Raw genomic sequence first — 19,429 nt, 5'->3', positions numbered from 1 at the left:
GAACTTTTCCTTTACCTAAAATGGAAACCCTACATACATTTTGCCTTAACTCTCCATTTCCCTGTTCTCCCATTCCTGTACTCTACTTCCTGCTTCTATGGATTTGCATATTCTTTGTTATTTTCTTCGTGGTTACTGTAGGGCTTAGATTTAATGTCTAAGTAGAAAAGTAAAAAGTGGTATTAAAAATCAAAAATACAACAATTCAGGCTTGTGGGAGCATCACTCCATTCTCTGCCTCCATCTTCACATGGCCATCTTCCCTCTGTGTCTGCCTATGTGTCCAAATTTCCCTCTTCTTATAAGGACACCAAGCATTGGATTAGCAGGGGTTCTTAACTTTTTTTTTTAATTTCATGAACCCCTTTGCCACTCAGGTGAAAACCACAGACCCCTTACTAAGTCCACACTATACTGTGTATTATTTAATAAATATATCACACCTGCTCCAACACGTCCCCACAAGAATAATGTTGTGGGATTTTTTTTATTTCAATCCAAGCTCAAGGACCCCTTGTTAAGAACCCCTGGATTGGAGCCTACCCTACTGCAGTATGACCTCATCTTAACTTCATTACATCAGCAAAGACTCTATATCCAAATAAGGTCCCATTCACAGGTCCTGGAGATTAGGACTTGAGCATATCTTTTGGGGAGATACAGTTCAACCCAGTACAAGAACCACCAGTTATTTAGCAGAGAGAATTTACTGTAAAGAATTGCTAATGAGAAACTAGAACTGAAAAGGCAAAACGAAAACATTAAGTATCCTAGGGAGAACAACTACACGATGTAGCTACCACCTTTAGGCTGGAACACCTGCAAGCTGGACTTTGCTACTGCTAATGGAACAGACTCCTGCTAGCAGGTGGGAGGCTAAGGTGAGGCTGGCATGAACAGGAAGCCACAGGAAGGACACACCCCATCTTCCTCTCCCAGTCTCCTGGGCACCCCCTAGCGCCCCTATTGGCAGTACCTAGTAGGGAGCCAGCTGGCAAAGCAGAAGTGTGGGCAATAGAGTTCCAGTAACAAAGTAGCCCATAAAAGGGTGGGTTTGAAGCTAAGGGATGAAACCAAAACTACACAAGATAATTATATTAATTCCAGAGAAAACTGTAAGGTCTTCAAGAAAGGATACGTGATTAGAGTGCACTTCCAGATTCAGCGAAGAATGACTTTTATGTTGTCAGTAGAAGGTAAACGCCAACACTTCAACATAACTACACTGGTAAGATGGAATAGGAGGTATGAGTGTGCTGGGGGAACAATGAAAACACCAAATTCATCTGCTCCATGGGTGGAAATCCATTGAAAGTACTTGAAACAAAAACAAAAGAAAGGGGGATGTAAGTTCACTATTAAAGAGACACGAAGGTGAGAAATATAAAATAAATCAGCTAAAAGAACTTACCATGGTTAACTCGGGAGCAGGAATGACGGGGGGTCAGGGGGCTGATGTTTTTTGGACCCAGCCTCGTCGGGCCCCACCATCAGCACAAGCAGTGTTGGCAGCCCCTCCGCCCTCGCCCTCCTCTCCCTGGCAGCTGCTGAGTGACCGCCGCAGCTGGCAGCACAGGGCAGCTGCTGGCCGATCACACTGAGACTGTGCTCTTGAGCCAAGAGAAAAGAGAACTCTGGTTGCCTAGAGGTGATCCTCGGTTGAGGAAAACACGTTGGACCAAGAACAGTTTGCACGTGTGGTCGGAATGCCCACCAGGCAGAGCGGGCCCGGCATCACAGTCCCGGGGAGGAATATCTAGCAAGGGCAGCTTAGGTCATCATGAGAACCGCGTGATCCTTGTCACACTGCCCCCACCCATGCCAGCAGCTGACAGCCCACCCACTCGGCCTCTACATGTAGTAGAGCAAAACCATGCTCTTCAGTGCCCAAGGCTAGTTAATCTGTCAGCTCCTGGTGAAGCTAGCATGGTGATGCACGAGATACTGGGTGTAGTCTGTGCGTAGATATTCAACCTCAGCCCCTGATTTCAAGCCAAAGTCCCTTCCGAAGTCCATCGGATGTTAGTTTATGAGGACTCAGCAGAGGAGACCCCTGATTCTTTATGAGTGATAGAGCCTCCACCCCAATTCATACAAGGCGCCAACCTAGCTGGAAAGAGCTCTACAGCCATTTGAACCAACCCCCCCCCCCCCCAAAAAAAAAAACTCCCCAAAAGACACACAAGTATCAGCTCTCAAAGAACACTCATACGTCTCCATTCCCAAGCCCCCGTCTCCTCTGAGCCTGCCTGGCTTTCAGTCCTTGCTCCCACGTTATGCCACCACGTCCATGAGCAAAGCCAACTGTCCTTTAGCGCTCAGCTGGAAGGATTTGCAGGTTTAGAGCAGTGGGTGTAAAAGGCAAAAGCATCTGGCCATCTAAAGCATCTTTGTTCTCTAGAAGAGTAACAAAGACTGGTGGACAATGAGGTGACCTAGGGGGCAAATCTCAAGTGATGTTTGCTTTTGACCACTAAACTAGCTGTGGTTTAAGTTGCCCATTGCAGTATCTTAGGAGGCACCCCAAAGCCTAAACGAGTTAATACCTTTTGAAACGTAGCCATTCACACTCTCCCTTCCCACTGAGCAGAAGCCAGCCCAGGAAATCTATTTCCGGCCAGGACCCCATCATCCCACCACTGCCTCCTGGACAGCCACGTTTGACCTGAGCTCACACTTTTCTTTTTTAGATTATGATGTTTGTGCCGAGGCACCCTGTGAACAGCAGTGCACAGACAACTTCGGCCGAGTACTCTGTACTTGTTACCCCGGATACCGGTATGACCGGGAGAGGCACCGGAAGCGGGAGAAGCCCTACTGCCTTGGTGCGTTGTGCTGCATGAAGGATGAGCCCTGTTCGGCTGAGCCTGTCCTTTGTTGGACATGGTTCATCCGCGTGAGCAGCTCCCTGGAGCCGCTTTCACCTTCGGTTCCTCTCCTCAAGTCCTGATATTTATTGGATGGAGTTGTGTTTGGTGTTATCCTAGGGATCGTTGCCTTCATCCTGATTATTAAAACAATGTAGAAGGAACTCTTCAAAGAGTTGGTACCAGTAGGCTCCTAAATAGCCATGAGATAATATGAGTGGGAGAACATCATCACTTATAAACTGAAAGCCAAACAGAATATAAACAGTCAGAAAAGTAAAAATGTAGAAAGAAGGAAATAAGCAGCAGCATTCTCTCCCAAGAAAACTTGGAAAATGAGGCTGGGAAAGAGGACGTGGCCATGTGGCAGACAGGTTGGAAGCGAGTCCACGAGAGCAGGAGCCGCCACCCAGGCTCAGCTGAGCAAAGCCAGCGTCCTCAGTGCCACCAGCTTGTTTCTCCCCACTCGTGACTGAGCTTTCCCAGCCATGGACTCTTGGACTTTCTGAGGCAGGTTTATGGCTAATTGTCCCCTGGAGCCACATGTTTCAAAGTTTGATCAGTGGATTGCTCAGAAACATTCAGAGAATTTGCCTTTTTAAAAATAGCAAATCATAGCTCTGAGGCCAAGTTCAAAAACCAGTGCTCTAGGGGTTCATTTGCATAGTGAAGCTGGAAGATGAACTGAGTAGACTGACAAATGGCCCATTTGTGAAATAAACCTGGGACATGAACTAGCTGTGATTAGCAGCTCCTCCCTCTGCTCAGCAAGGGCTCCAGAGAGCACCATTTAAGAATAGTTTGAGCCATGAGTCCCCAAGCTTCTCCCCGTATCACCTCGGATGACCCCGTACTGGGAAAGAATGGCACAGAGACCACCAAGTGAAGGTGGTGGGAGACCTCCCACAGGGTCCCAGGCCAAAGGGCTGTTGTTTCCGTTTGCAGAATCAGTAGAACTTGCATCCTACTGAGTTCCATCTATTTCCATCTGTCATTTCAACCTCTTCCACCTCTGCACAGTTCAGGCAGTATCACACTTAGGGTTTAGCTTGGTGACACCTGAGAAAGGCAGCCAGCCACCTGGGAAACTGCAGAGGGAGCTCCAGCTGTGATATCTCCATCTACAGATGACAGAGTGCTTGCTGCCAGGGGAACGTCCAAATGACCACTTTCCCCTTGGTACGCATGGTGCCTGTCGGAGGCGGGCCCTTGGCTGCTTGTCCAGGGAATGCTGGGAAGTTGTTGGCCTCCTCAAGTTCAGGGCTCCTTCTGCCCACCACATGTGTAGTCTGGGGCTACATGTCACGGTTCCCATCATCTGCCACCTGGTGTCTTCAGCCAGGGAACATGAAATGGATCCCTGCCATTCTCTCTCTTCCCTGGTGGGAAACAATTTTGTTTCGACCCCATTCAGCAGGGGAGCAAGCCTGTGATGTGCCCGGGCAACATGAACTTTTAACGGTCACTTGTTTGGTCTCATGGCTCATTTCCACAGCTCATGAGGGGTCTTTTTTGGTCATTGATGAGGCAGGAATTTCCTGAGGAAACTCTCTCCCTGAGACCCATTATGGCTATTTTCTTTTATCAGAAGCAGCTTTTCCCAGGTACAATCATGTCTCTCAACTGGGAAGGAGCCATACCTTAGTGACCTCAAGTCTCCAGCATGCTGTTTAGAACATACAACCATAAAAGGGAACATATTAATAAAAACTCTCAGCCCATTAGAGTAATTGCAAAAAAATCATTTATATAATGTTTACTTTCTGAATTGTCTTGCTCTCAGTTGGCTCATCTTCTAAGCAGCCCTATGGCGGGTTTGAGGAAGGCTGCATCACCCCTGCTTTATAGGCGAGAACTGGAGGCCAGCAGTACCTGCCCCAGGTCCATGACTTAGAAAGGCAGCACATCAGTCAGGAACCCCATCCCGGCCAGTGGTACCTGAGGGCACACAACTTGCCATGCTCCTCTCACAGAGGCCCATGTTTCTAGCTAGCTTCCTACCTTCTGCCAGGTATGTCCTTTGCAGACATCATCCAGAGGGGCCAAGCCAATGGCCCCTGTTGTGTTGGAAGTGGATTCTTGGACACTGCCTGAGTATTTTCAACATTTGACTCCAACCAGATATCGACGAGTGTGCGACCAGCAACGAAACGCTGTGTGCACACATCTGCATCAACACCCTGGGCAGCTACCGTTGTGCATGCCGGGAGGGCTACATCCAGGAGGACGACGGGAGGACGTGCACCAAGGGTGACAAGCATCCCAATGACACTGGTGAGTGGGGTAAGTACAGTCAACTCCCTGTCCCCAGTGTACCTGGGAGCCCAACAAGACCCACTGGAGAGCTGGGGAGAGGAGGCAGCATGGTAGGTGGGACCTGGCTAAGAGAAAGGTGGACTCTAAGGAGACGTGGTGAGAGCCTGGGCTGTGAGCAGTGCGGACTGGAGGGCACCGTCTCCCAAGCTGAGGCAGCACAGGCATGGCTACCTCAGTAATGCTTAGTGATGTCCTCCAGACCAAACTAGGATGAGGGATGAGCAGAGAAGAGGCTGGAACACTGTGTCCTCTCAAGGACACTGAGCTGAAGGAGACCCTCCTTTCCTGAAATGTTCATGTGATGCATTTCCCTGGGAAGGCACAGCCTATACCAGTGCTGCCCGAGGGTCTCAGCCACAGACTGTTACAAGGGTCATGATCCAATAAAAACAGAAATTGAGAGTGTTTAGGAAGTTTGATACCAACTTGACAAAGAGATTTTATCCAAACCCAAAAATGCATGTGTATATTTTATAAATTTTGAAGTTTCTAACACTTCATTTCTATTGTATTTTGCAAGAGTATCGGTCCACATGAATTGGAAGTTGATTTTTTTTTTTTTAACTCTTCATACAGAGAGTTTGACAAGCTGATTTACCTCTCTCAACTGGATTTAACAGGGCTATCTGATCACTCAAGGATATGATCAACCCAAATGTTGGGTTACTTCCTTATTTCAATTTGGGGGGCAGGGGTAGAAAACCCGCAAAATTGCCATCATACATTTAGGTTGGTACAAAAGGAATTGCAGTTTCGGACTGTGAATTTTAAATCATTATAACTAAGTTCAGTCACATCTTTATTAATCAAAATAGGAACCATTACAATCAACACATTTTTGCCAACAAGAAATAAGTTTACTTATTCCTGTAGTATAAAAATCCATTCTTTGGGATTCAACAAACTCTTGGAAAGCATTTTCTGCATCCTGCTGGTTGTAGAAGCATTTTCCCTGCAAAAAGTTGTCAAGATGCTTGAAGACATGGTAGTTGGTTGACAAGAGGTCAGGTGAATATGGCAGATGAGGCAAAACTTTGTCGCCCAATTCGTTCAACTTTTGAAGTGTTTGTTGTACAATGTGCAGTCAGGCATTGTCTTGGAGAAGAATTGGGCCCTTTTTGTTAACCAGTGCTGACTGTAGGCATTGCAGTTTTGGTGCATCTTATCAATTTGCTAAGCATACTTTCCAGATGTAATGGTTTTGCTGGGATTCAGAAAGCTGTAGTGGATTAGATTGGCAGCAGACGACCAAACAGTGACCATGACGTTTTCTTGGTGCAAGTTTGGCTTTGGGAAGTGCTTTGGAGCATCTTCTCAGTCCAGCCACTGACCTGGTCATAGCCAGTTGTTGTATAAAATCCACTTGTCATTGCATGTCACAATCCGATCGAGAAATGGTTCGTTGTTGTTGCATAGAATAAGAGAAGACGACATTTCAAAACAGTTTTTTGAATTTTCGGTCAGCTCATGAAGCACCCACTTACCAAACTTTTTCACCTTTCCAATTTGCTTCAAATGTTGAATGACCATAGAATGATCAATGTTGAGTTCTTTGGCAACTTCTCATGTAGTTGTAAAAGGATCAGCTTCGATGGTTACTCTGAAACAGTTGTTGTCAACTTCCGATGGCCAACCACTACATTTCTCATTTCTCATCTTCAAGGCTCTTGTTTCCTCTGCAAAACTTCCTGAACCACCAATGCATTGTACATTCATTAGCAGTTCCTGGACCAAATGTGGTGTTGATGTTGCAAGTTGTCTCCACTGCTTTGTAACCCATTTTGAACTCAAAAAGAAAATCACTTGAATTTCCTTTTTGTCTAACATCTTTCCATAGCCTCAAAAAAATTAGCAAGTAATAAGTCCTTAGCGAAAAAACATAAAGAAATGCACATTAAAATGATGTATATCACATAACCACATTTACTTAAGAACGTATGCCAGTATCAAATGGCAAATTTCAACAGTGCAAAACCACAATTGCTTTTGCACTAACCTAATACTTCAGGGGCTACTTTGATAAGGGAAATTCCACCAATTCCCTCGTGAAGCGCTCTCCACCAAGTCACAGATGCCAGCCTTGTAAGACCTTGTAGGGCTTTCGGCATAGCCCAGTGCAGAGGGAAAAGCTTTAAAGCCCAATGGACTCCACTGGCAGCCATCGGCAGACCCCCAAAGTGCATGGCCCCGCTGAGGAAGGGAGCCTCCAGGACCCTCAGGCCGCACAGTAGACAGGGAGGCCCCAGGGAGAGGCCCTCAGCCAGGAGAGAGCCCCGCGCTGGGCCCTCGTGGCCCTCGTGCTTCTGCAGCTCCTCCAGCTCCTCCAAGCCAGGAAGCAGCTGTCCGTGTGGAAGGGGAAGTGGCGGGAGCACAGGGAGGGGAGGTTAGCCAGGTCTGGCATCCCTGGGTGGGCAGGGGCTGCCTCCAGTGCCTTACATGTGCCGGAAAATGCAGGGGAGATGACAAGAGCCAGGCTATGTGGGGCACTCAGGAGATGGCGGCTCTCGGATGTAGCCTGAGCTCCAGCAGGGTGGAAGGCAGCCTCCGCCAGCTGAGCCCAGCAGACAGCTGGAGACCACCTGCCACATGTGGAGAAACTACAAAGCGATGGCCTCAGGAGCCACGGAGTTGAGTCACGAGGAAGCTGCCACGTATTAGAAGTCGAAGCAAAATATCCGCTTGGGGCCCGCTCAGGCTTGGGCAGTTTGGGATAATTTGAATGAATGGGGGGCCAGGTGGCACTTTAAAGGCCTGAAGCCTGTGGGCCTGCCTGCCCGAGGTGAGCTGAAAGCAGCAAACAGTTAATGGAGGAAAAAAATAACATTTACAGACCACTTTTTTTTTTTTAATGCAAAATCAGTCACTTAATTTTGCCCCCTATTAGGGGAGGTAGAAGAAGGATGGGGCTGTATTATCTTACATCTTAGATTGTGAACTTTATTGGAAGGAAGAATCAGATTGAAAAATGAGTGTGACCTTTTAGCCACTGATGGATTAATGTGTGGGCCCTATTTGAGAATCAGCAACAGGCAAACAGCTTTCTAAATTTCCACTCCGGAACAGGATTTCCAGTCGTGCTCAAGCCAGGTAACTCTGGCTCTGCAGACTGTGAGCTGCTTGTCCTGGCAAGTCAGGGACTCTGTGCCTGTCATTTCTCTCCAGGGGATATGCCGTTGACGTGCAAGGCAGCCTTGAGCAACCCTTCTGGAAAACAGGATCAGGCACGTCCACTGCACACCTTGCTGGGCATCGGGTACAAGATTCGATGTGAGGGATACAGAAGTCAGGACCTGGCCCATCCCCAAGGAGCCTCCTGCTTGGTGGGTAGAGCAGTCTGCAGGGACCTTAACTAGCAGGGAGCAGAGAAGGCTGGTGGACTTCCCGGAGACCAGCACAAGGCTTTATATGCCCAGTGGACTTGCTGCTCTGTGGTCTCAAGGGGCCTCCCCTCCTGCAATAATTCCTCTGCTCCCCAACGTGCCCCTCTTCGATCCCCAAGGCAGCCAGTCTCTGACACTAACACTGCCGTGTGGTACCCTGGGATGACACACGTGTAGTAGCAGGGTCTGCCAGTAGGAGGCACCCACCTCCTCCAGTGTCCTTCAGCCAGGGGGCCCAGGAGGTCTCTTTGCATCCCTGCAGTTAGCAGTCCGTTGTGCAGCCTGGACTGGAACCACATTCAGATCTTTCCTTCTCAGAGGAATGAACTGTGCTGCTTAAAAATTGCTCAAACGAAAGTTTCAGACAAGTTCGAGAGATCAAGAACTTTATGTAGGTGATGACGAATATGATTTCTATGACTGAGAATGAGCCAGTAAAAAATCTAGTAATCATAAAGGGTCCATATTTGAAGTTTTCTTTTGCACCCAAAGAACTCTTTACTAATATTACTTTCACTTTAAGTCATATTTTATCTCAACCACTTATTACAATACTTTTGCGAAGGATGTTCTGCAGAACTCTGGGGTCCTGTGAGATGTTAATAAGCATTTCTTTCTTAAAGCAGGTTCTTTGTTCAAATGTTCAGGGCAGAGTACATTACTGCACCACTTCTTAAAAATTCATGCAAATGTATTAAAAGCTGTGAGCCATTCAAACAAAACCTTTAACTTTGATTAAACCTCCATTTCCCAGAAATTTCTTGAGGAACACCTATAAACATTTCAAACTAATGGTGTACTGAAAAATAAAGTTTGCAAAATGGTAACTTATCAGAATCACAGATCTTATACCTGGGGCAGAACTCCCTGGGTCACGGGGTCGGCTTTCAGGCAAGGATGTTGTCATCGGATGAGGCAGCCCAAGTCCAGGGTGAAGGATTTGCTGTCAGCTAAGAAATCCTTCCTATGCAGCCGTATTGAGAGGCAGTTGTTCCTGCTTACAGAGACTTAAATGGGCCATCTTCTGTGGAATGAAGTAAGAGCTGCCTGGTGATGAGACCACAGAGCCTTTTATTAAAATTACACCGATTACACTGGGTTGCAGATTCTCTCCTCTTCCTCCTCCTTCCCCATCGTCCTCCTGGCAGCTGCAAGCAGTAAAACAAAAATCTGATCCGCCGCGGCTATCTACTGCATCAGGCCCACACACACACACCAGCAGCATTATAAAAGAACTTCTCCATTTTTAATTTTCAGTAGCTGGTCTCCACTGAATTCACCACATAGTCACAGACGACTACCATATGGTTTTAGTGTTTTACTACGAGAAACACTACAGCAACAGTAACCAAAGCTTTTTGGGGCTAGGGTCTGAGGGAAGTAATTTATATGCTTAATTAAAAACAGGAGAGAGGACAGACACTTTGTATGCCATGAATGTTCAAGCCAAAGCAATGAGAGGTGGTAAGGTTGGCTTTGATGGCTCTGGCAAAAAAAAGAAAGAAAAAAGCAAGTGCCCTGGGGGGGTTTCTTTGATTCGACAGTGGTGATGCTGCAGGAAGCACCTGGGCTTGGCAGTGAGGGACCTGTACCTGCAGCCTGTGTGGTGCCTACCAATGGGCTGGCCTTGGGCGCACCTCTGGGCTCAGCGTCCTCTTGTAGACACAAGGGTTGAACTAGTGGAGCTCTGAAGACCATTTCACCCTCTCAAACTTTTTCAAAAGTTGGTGGAACTTAAAAGTAAAGCTCCTGAGACCCAGCCCCTGTGAGTCCACGTGTGGTCCTTATGCCAGGCCGGTGCCAAGGCTCAAAGACATACCCTGCATCAGCAGCTTCTGAGCGGAGGCCTTTTCTCCTGTTACCTCAAAGATGGATAATGAGCACATCCAAGAATTCAGCCCAGGATTAGGAAACATTGGGGCCCCATGAGCCCCACATCGGGCAACATCAGAAGCAGCTAGGCTGTTTCGACTGCTTTGGAACTCATCAATAAGCCCAGTATTTTATCGGGTCAGGTTTTTTTTTTTATGAAAAGATTGATTTTTTACTATAAACATATGTGATCTGAAACAACCTCTTCCTCCCCTGTTTTTACTTTGCATTGTCCAACGTCTATAAAGTTGGAGTCAGAGGAATTTGGAAGCACAACCCCAGCTGGTGATTAGGAAAGCGTGCGGCGGGGCGGGGGCGCGGCCTTCGGGGATTGAAAGGTTGCAGGCCACACACCAGCCTGCTGACCACAAGCTGTCTGGCTAAGGGGCAAGAATTGTTAGGTCGCTTTGCTTTTTCCCCCCGCACTGAAAATATGTAGCCGGAGCCAGTTTAGTCAGCCCAGGGAGTCTGTGTAAGCACGGATGAGGAGACAAATTAAGGAAATGTTGGCTCCATAGTCATTAGCCTGCTCCTCTCTAGTTTTCAGCTTTTGTTTATTTTCTGATAAAGTGACCATGACCTCCTGCACCACTTATAACAGTTCAGTGTGAAAGGAGACCAGGTGTTTCATGTAAACTTCAAGCCCCACTAATCCACACATCAGTGGTGCTCAACCTGGGAAGCACCTGGGAAGCTTAGGAAAGGCCGGTGTGGGGTGCAGCAGTGGCCTCGGGATCTTCAAAGCCCCCACCCACCCAGGTGATTGTCATGTGTGGCCAGGGTTGAGAGCCGTCATCAGATATCAAATCTGCACAACTTTTAAACACAGACTTTTTAAAACATTATTTCATGTGTGACACTGCCAGAGTGAAATGTGTTGGGAACGTGCTGTGGTTTATTTTGGTTGGTTAAAGTTTACAAACATGATATCTGAGTCTTTCCTAACCTGAGGATTCTCACAGTTCAACACTGGTAAAAATTAGAGCTACCTGCCCCCTTATGGCTAGCCACTCATACTGCATCTTTAAAACCTGATGTTGAAGCCAAAAAGAAGATACCTCACCAGAACTTTCTCAGCGACATGTGACCACAGTGTTAATGGAGAGAACTGAAAACATCAGAAATGCCTACCCAAGTTTCTCAATAAATTATTAATGTCGCATTTCCAAGATTATTTTTAACTCCACACTTGACATCACTATAGAGACATTGCAGGACGGAAGACCCCAGTTCAGACTAGAGTCCATGTGCTGTGTCTACACAGAAAGAAAACACGTGTCCGTTTTTATTTTAAACCCGCTGAGAGTGAGCACTCTTTCCAAAGGGTGATATAAAGTGCTGGACTACAACTGAAATTTTAGAGAGAGCTTAATGATATGCAATGACATGGACATTCATTACAATGAGGTCTATTCTTGGAGCACCTGCATATTCGGGGCGCCTACAGGTGTGATTTTATTGAATCCTGACAATAGCCCCATGTAATGGATGATGTCATTATCACAGAAGTTGTGGCATGGTCAGCCTAAAAGCTTCTAAATGGCAGCATCAAGCTTCAAATCCTGACTCTCTCTCAGGCCTACGTCTTAACTCCTGTGTCTATGGGAGCCTCAGAAGTCTTTCAGATGAAGTTTTCTTGGTTCTGCATGCTCTGATAATTCCACAAGGGACAGAAGACAGCTGGGGTATTTCCAGGTAGAAGGCCGCTCAGCAGAAGCTCACTCCAAGGAAACCAGAGCAGCGGTTCTTACACTAGTTGAGTGTGCATCGAAGACAAACAGGGGGCCTTGTTAGACCATGTGAAAGCCCTACCCCCAAAGTGTAAGCCTAAGAATTTTTTTCTAACAGGCCCCAGGTAATGCTAGTGGTGCTGGTCTGGTGCTCACACTTTGAGAACCGCTCCCCTAGTCCCCGCACGGTCTTCTCAACTGAACCTCCCAATTGCAGACTCACCGTGCACCCTCCCAGCCCACCCGCACAAGGGCGCATTTGGACCTGTAAATGCCCAGTCTCTGCATACAGCATTCTGGGAGACTTAAAGCAAGGTATTCCCTTCCTTGGTCTTATCTATCTGGAAGTTTGAATTAAAGATACATCAGATGGGTAGGAGAGATGGATGGATAGATGGATGGATGGATGGATGGATGGATGGATGGATGGATGGATGTCATGGGTTAGATGAACAGATAAATGAGGTTGTAAGATAGGGTAGAGGAATGGATTGGATGCATAAACTGATCAGGAGATAGAATGGAATGGAAGAATGACTAAGTTGGGAGAAATGGGTGGCACCCAGCTATCCTAAGGTATTAACAAACCTAATAAACCTAGGGCATCTATTTATGCAGGGGGTCCGCCTCTACCATCAGCACAACCAAAATTGGTTAAGCCTGTGGTCTTCTATTGATGTATGTTATTTCATGGGCATTCCACTGACTCACTATTATGTTGAAGTTTGATCTAAATAACCCTAATTCCCCTCAAATGTGTTCCAACTCATGCAAGTAAGATTTGAAAACTGGTACATTAAGTAAGGGTAAAATACACTGAGCCCAAAGGAAATTTCCTGACTTGTGGAAAAGATATTGGATTCAGATTCAGGAACCCTCCATTCTAAATCCACATCAGCTCCTACCTTGCTACATGAACTTCAGGAAGTCACCAACCCTCAGTTCTCTCGTTCTGGTGTTCTTCTGAGTACCATTATCCGAGGATTTTGCTATCATCTGACAGAATTAAAAGGGCTTAGTGGGCCTCGTGCCTGTGCAGGGCACACGATCCCATTTGCCTAATGCCAGGCACAGTACCAAGAACATTATATGCATTCCCTCATTTAATTCCCACAACAGCTGTAGGTGGTAGGAATTATTTTTCCAGTATTGAGGTTGAGGAAATTGATGCTCATGGATGTCAAGGAATTTGCCCAAGGTCCCAGAACTTGTCAGTGCCAGAGTTGGGATTTATACCCAGGACAGTGTGTCTCTATGGCTCCTGCTCTTAACATCCCACTCCTCCATCTCCAAGCAAAGAGCTTCCATACTCCTCCCTGTAACAGTCAATATCATGAAGAGGTAGGAGGTAAACCATTCCCCAAATGTGCCAATTAACATGGGACAGGGCACTGCAGGTAGGGAAGTTACTGGCCGGACAAAATCAGCCTAGAAGGCGAGGATTAACAAGATGGCCCTGTTATAGTGCATATATGCATAAAATGGGCTTAAACTGCCACTTTCCCAAGAATCCAAGTGCCTTTTCCAAGCAACCACTCAAAACCTCCCCTAAGCTATAGGTCGACCTCCTATATATTCAAGAACCACTCTTTTGCTTATGGTCCTTCAACCAGAGAGTGCTGCTTCACCCACTGCAGCCTGCTGATGTGGGAAGTGTGCCAAGCTGGTGCACTCCTAGTTTCAGGTGCACTCCTAGTTTCAGGTGCAGGGAGTACAGGGGGTCAGGGTGCAGTGGGAGAGCTGCAGGTGATTGGTCTGAGATATCAGCTGCGGATTAGCTCTGGGTCCTCTGCGCTCCACAAGAGCCATTGTGGAACAGGTCATCTGAGTTGAGGAAGGTTTCTTCTGAAACCATCTGTCTACGTGTCTATTGAGGATCCATCTGTGAGATACCAGGAAGGGCCTCAGGTTCTCACGTGGTTCCCGCTTGGCATGTGCCCCTAAGCCACTCTCCAGGGCAGCCGGGAATACCAAGCTTTGAAAGTGGGACAGAGTGTAAGTGCTACCTGATTTCAGAGGACTGCAGCCTCTGAACAGAGAGGGGCACTTCAAGGAACATTTGAACTGGGTCTTGACACTTAGTAAGATTCAGCCAATGGAGCAAAGGGAGAGGGCTTTCCAGACAGAGGCAGAGTAAGAAGAGCATGGGGCTCAGGAAGCACGAGGAAAGCCTTGGAGGTGACACGTTACCCGAGTGCCTCCAGTTTCCATTCCAGGTCGCAGCCAGTTGTTACCTGTTGCATGAACAGCATGCTTGGCCCCAAGTGAGTTAGGAGAGTTTACACATCCCCAGGTATCCAACTGCCTACCTCTAATAGAACAGTCAGCTCCCTCTCACACACCTGCCCATCCCACTGCCTTTTTGTACCAACAAGGTCGCCAGGTGCAGTTAACCTTGAGGTCTAGTCTCCCTACCACACAGGCTCATCTGGCTGTTTTAGTGCCAGTTAGATGAGAATTGTGTGTATCCTTTTCCACGTCACCATTTTCCTCACCCATTTTTTTCTTCAGCAATATATATATAAACTCTTGGAATCCTCGATGTTCAAAGACTGCCTTGGGACTGTATGCAGTTGATGGGCCCTACCGCCTGCCCCAGCCCCTGTCCAGTTTGCCCTGGTGTCCAGAGCACCTGGCTTCAAATCCCCTCTGTGTAATCAGGTCAGCCCTAGTCTGTGACCCTACCTGACCTGGACCTGCTCCCTTCGGAGAGCTGGATCAGCCGAGGTGATAAAGGGCAGCTTTGTGAGCCCTTCGCTGGCCTGGGCTGGCGGATAATATACAGTGTGTGGAAATGGGTCCTTTGAGGGGCATATAAATCATGTCAGATTTTATAGACATGCCTCCTGGAAAGGCACTGATTAGAGGATCACATGTGAAACAGGAAGGGCCAGGGATGCCTAAGTAGGAACAGCTGAGCCTCAAATGTATGGGGGCCTCCCTCCCCCACCTCCCCTGACCTGGGGCATGCTGCCGGTGACCTGGGAACTGTAAAATCGCAGCCATCTATCCCTGGCACGTTCTGCCGTCAGCCTGTCTGCCCCCAGGACTGCCCTTCCTGCTGCTGTCTCTCTGGGCCTGGACTGCCTCCAGCCCCCCACGTGGTACTGAGCCATCTCCCTCTGCAGGGCATGAGGCGAAGTCTGAGAACGCCGTGAAGGCCGGAACCTGCTGTGCCACGTGCAAGGAGTTTCACCAGATGAAGCAGACGGTGCTGCAGCTGAAGCAAAAGGTATGTCCCCAAGCTTCGCGTATAAAGCGATGAATGGAGGAGGAGGACGTGGCCGAGGTAAAGTGGAGGGATGTTTGGGAACAATAAGGAAATACATGTCATCTTTTACCTTGCTGAGCACCCACTGTGGCTTGGTGCCTTTGTTCTCAGGATGCTTTGCCCACCTCACCCCACCCCCCACCTCAGAGCTGACAGTCTAAAGGGCAATAAAACACAACTAAGACAAGGGACCGATGAAGAGATTATAAAAATAGTCTATAAGATAAGGGACATGTGGCAAAGCTGGAGAGAGGATGAGCTGTGACAAATGCAACTTGTAAAACTTAATGTCCTAGGGCAGACTTAGATGACTTTATCTAAGATACTGTCCTGTCTATAAACATTCATAAACTGGCATTGGATCTCTGTAGCAGCTCTGTTTTTCACATTAAAAAACTTAACACATGCTTTGTCTGGGCTCCATGTGCATGTGAACCTTGTGTCACAGATGGTGGGGACTGACTCACTTTATAAAAGGCTGCCCCCCATGCCTGACAAAATATCAGATTTCCATTAACTTTACTCTGTGACAAAGGCCCTTGCAGTGGATTTGTGGCCTGACTTCTTGAACAGCGGTCCTGGATCCAGACAGTATTTATTATGCCTAAGGCCAGTCAACTTGCTGGTTTGTCAGTGACTCAGAAATTGCTCCTCTGCAGCTAAAACACAAGCTGACCACTTTATTTATTCATTACTTCTGCTCCAGGCTCTTAGTACATCAAAGAGGTGCAAACAATCTGTTTCGCCTTGGCATCCAGTTCTTGTAAAGGGCAGAAGGGTAAATATGAGGCCATGTCACTTCTCCCTGTTCATCAAACATGCAGCTAGGCCCTGATGAGAACCACTACCAGCCACACGAGACCAACAGGCGAAAAGAAAAATGGCTTTACAGGCCTTTCACGCTTCATTGGTGAGCATGTTATCAACTTTAGCAGAGAAGTCTACATATGTGATGCAGAATCATGAGTAAAACATGGATCCAACCCTAAATAACTTATGACCTTAAAGAGAGACCAGGCAGAAAACCTGCATATCAGCATGAACACAGAGATCTAAAGCGATATCCCCAAGTTGAGCTTGTACTGATGGCAGTATTTATTGAACATTTCTGGAACGAAAAAAAAAAGCGTCCATGGAAGAAGTTTGCATTTCACAGACCAGAAGACCAGGGCTTGGAGGAGGCAGTTGGTCAGTGTCTCGAGGCATAGAGGTGCCCTCGATTTCTCTCCTGGGACAGTTAATAAAAAGAGCTTGGGGAAGATCTTTTCGGCCCGGGGGGTCTTTGGGAACAGTACAGCAAAGTATCATAAGTCAACTGCTGGCTCTCCCTTATCCTCTCTGCAATGTTTTTTGACCCATGAAAGAGGAAATAGTAAAAAGAAGTTGAAGAACCTCCATAGCAATACCTGTCATCCTTAAAGACCCTGCTAGAGCCACATTTTTTTTTAAAAAATCCATGAGGTCTTCTTGGGACTCTAATAAATCACATGACATTGGGTTGGGCTGGGATTCGTCCACCTTATACTGAACTCTCGCATTGTGAAATGCAGTGTGATAACTTGGAGGTAAAGCTGGCATTCGAGAAACATGATGAGGAGTAGTTCATGTTTAAAGTGCCTATTAGGATGTATTGCAATCAGTAGTCGATAAAGCAGTTTTCTCTCCAGGATCTTGTCTGAGTCTCACCATGACCCTGTAAGAAAGGTGCCGATATTCTGAGAGGTGAAGTCACTCCCCAAGAGACAGACCAGAACTAAAACTTGAGTCTTCCACCTTCTACTACTGTGCCGCTGTTTGAATCATCAGTTGGTATTTAACTTCATCTCACTGCTGTTAATGCCATCTGTACCATCCCCTGTGCAACAATTTAAAAAAAAAAAAGTGGGATATCTGCCCAAATAACCAGTGGCCGAGAAGCAGGTTTTGGGTTTCCTGGACTGGCCAACCCCACCGTATAAAATTGTTTGCCATCATGTCCGACTGTACCATGAATGTGCAGTCAGCAAAGTCCAGACTGTGGGAAACTCTACAGGTCCAATGCCCTGGAATCTCCAATAGAAAAGTTGTAAGGAAAAGAAAGAGATGGTGCAGTGACCCGCACATTAGAAGGAACCTAAAAGATATACCTTTTTTTTTTAATGAGCAAGACTAAACTCTAGTGTTTAAGGCTGCACAGTTGGGTTGTAAATTATTTGTAAGTCACACAAGGAAGTGGTTAATATAAAAGTCAGGATATTTTGAGGGGAGGGGGAGGGAGGAGACTGATGGGGACAGAGCATATTGACAGACTTCTGGGGGAACCAGCAGTGTTTGGTTTTGTAAAACATGGGTGTTGGTTAAGTAGGTGCTTGCCTTATAATAATTCACCAAGATATATATTTGTTTTGTGGGGTTTCCAGATTCTGTGTTGTATTTTCCTATACAAAATTTTAAAAGTGGGAAACGGACTTTGGCCCAGTGGTTAGGGCGTCCGTCTACCACATGGGAGGTCTGCGGTTCAAACCCCGGGCCTCCTTGACCCGTGTGGAGCTGGCCCATGCACAGTGCTGATGCGCACAAGGAGTGTCCTGCCACGCAGGGGTGTCCCCCGCGTAGGGGAGCCCCACGCACAAGGAGTGCACCCATAAGGAGAGCCGCCCAGCGCGAAGGAGGGAGCAGCCTGCCGAGGAATGGCGCCGCCCACACTTCCCGTGCCGCTGACGACAACAGAAGCGGACAAAGAAACAAGATGCAGCAAAAAGACACAGAAAACAGACAACCGGGGGAGGGGAATTAAATAAATAAAAAAATAAATCTTTAAAAAAAAAATTTTTTTAAGTTAGTGTGCGGACCAATGCTTCCACCTCCCATTTCTTCTGCAGTATGGGTAAAAGCCAAATGATTCATGAGATAGGGAGAGTTTGGAGATAGATAAAATACCACTCATTGAACTTTTAGAGAGGGGTCTTGGTCCAGTCAGAGCCCTGAATAAAAATCAGAGCCGAGGAGTCCGTGGATGTTTTCAAAGCCACTTGTTTTCCTGGCACACCAGCTGTTTGGAGTCCCAGTGAGGGGCGAGACTCCAGGGAGAGCCCCGGGCACACTGTCAGCAGGTTCGGCCTGAGCAGAGGATTCACTATGTTTGTTCTCCTTGGGGAGCTACCTGGGGTAGATTGGACAGAGCAAACTCTCCTCCCCGGGGGGCAACTGAAGGAAGCGTAAGTAATGATTCTGCCTTTTCTGAGCACCTACTGTACCTGCAATGGGCTGGGAGATGAGGAAATGCAGAATTGTTTGGAACTGAGTCCTGCCGACAATAAACTTAGTCGCATTGGGAAACAGAACCAACAGTGTAAGTCAGCAAATGATTGCCAAGTGGAGTGAAAGCTTCAGAAGGTGGAGGCTGAGGTTTCAGAAGAGTGAGCATATTTGCACCTTGACGGCTGCGCTTCCTCTCGCTAGTGCTTCCTTAAACATCTGGCAAATACATGGCTTCACCATAGCCTGTGGCTTCCTCTGCTACCTTGATCCACTTACTCTGTAAAACGGGTCTTCCCAGGATTGTTGGGAAGACTGATCTGTACTAAAGTGACTGTGTATTGCTTTGCTAAGTATCATTGTAATATTAAAAGGTACTGCTTGTTGCAGAGGTCAATAGCACAGATTCTGGAGTCAGACTGGGGAAGTTTAAGTCCCAGCTCCACCACTTGCTAGCTTTGTAGCCCTGGGAAATTTACTTAGCATCTCTGGGCCTCAGTTCCATAAAACAGGGATATCAATAATACCTACTCCAGGAAGCAGACTTGGCCCAATGAGTAGGGCATCCGCCTACCCCATGGGAGGTCCGTGGTTCAAACCCCGGGCCTCCTTGACCCGTGTGGAGCTGGCCCATGCACAGTGCTGATGCGCACAAGGAGTGTCCTGCCATGCAGGGGTGCCCCCCGCATAGGGGAGCCCCACGCGCAAGGATTGCACCCCGTAAGGAGAGCTACCCAGCGCAGAAGAAAGTGCAGC

At 47.3% G+C, this 19,429-nt stretch overlaps 1 protein-coding gene across 2 annotated transcripts in view; it reads left to right on the top strand.

Moving 5' to 3' along the window:
* The window catches only part of CCBE1 (collagen and calcium binding EGF domains 1), a 253,017-nt gene that overhangs the window by 215,612 nt on the left and 17,976 nt on the right, over positions 1-19,429 (top strand). The window contains exons 4-6 of one of the 2 annotated variants that reach the window (XM_004447182.4): positions 2,691-2,825; positions 4,989-5,150; positions 15,294-15,397. In XM_004447182.4, coding sequence (XP_004447239.1) covers positions 2,691-2,825; positions 4,989-5,150; positions 15,294-15,397 — 401 coding nt within the window. The remainder of the gene's footprint in view (positions 1-2,690; positions 2,826-4,988; positions 5,151-15,293; positions 15,398-19,429) is intronic. The other variant, XM_004447183.5, reaches the window with a different exon arrangement.

The sequence above is a fragment of the Dasypus novemcinctus genome, chromosome 16, assembly GCF_030445035.2.
Source record: "Dasypus novemcinctus isolate mDasNov1 chromosome 16, mDasNov1.1.hap2, whole genome shotgun sequence".
NCBI lineage: Eukaryota > Metazoa > Chordata > Mammalia > Cingulata > Dasypodidae > Dasypus > Dasypus novemcinctus.
Note: the sequence above shows the minus strand (reverse complement) of the source record. Positions and strands in the feature narration are given on the sequence as shown.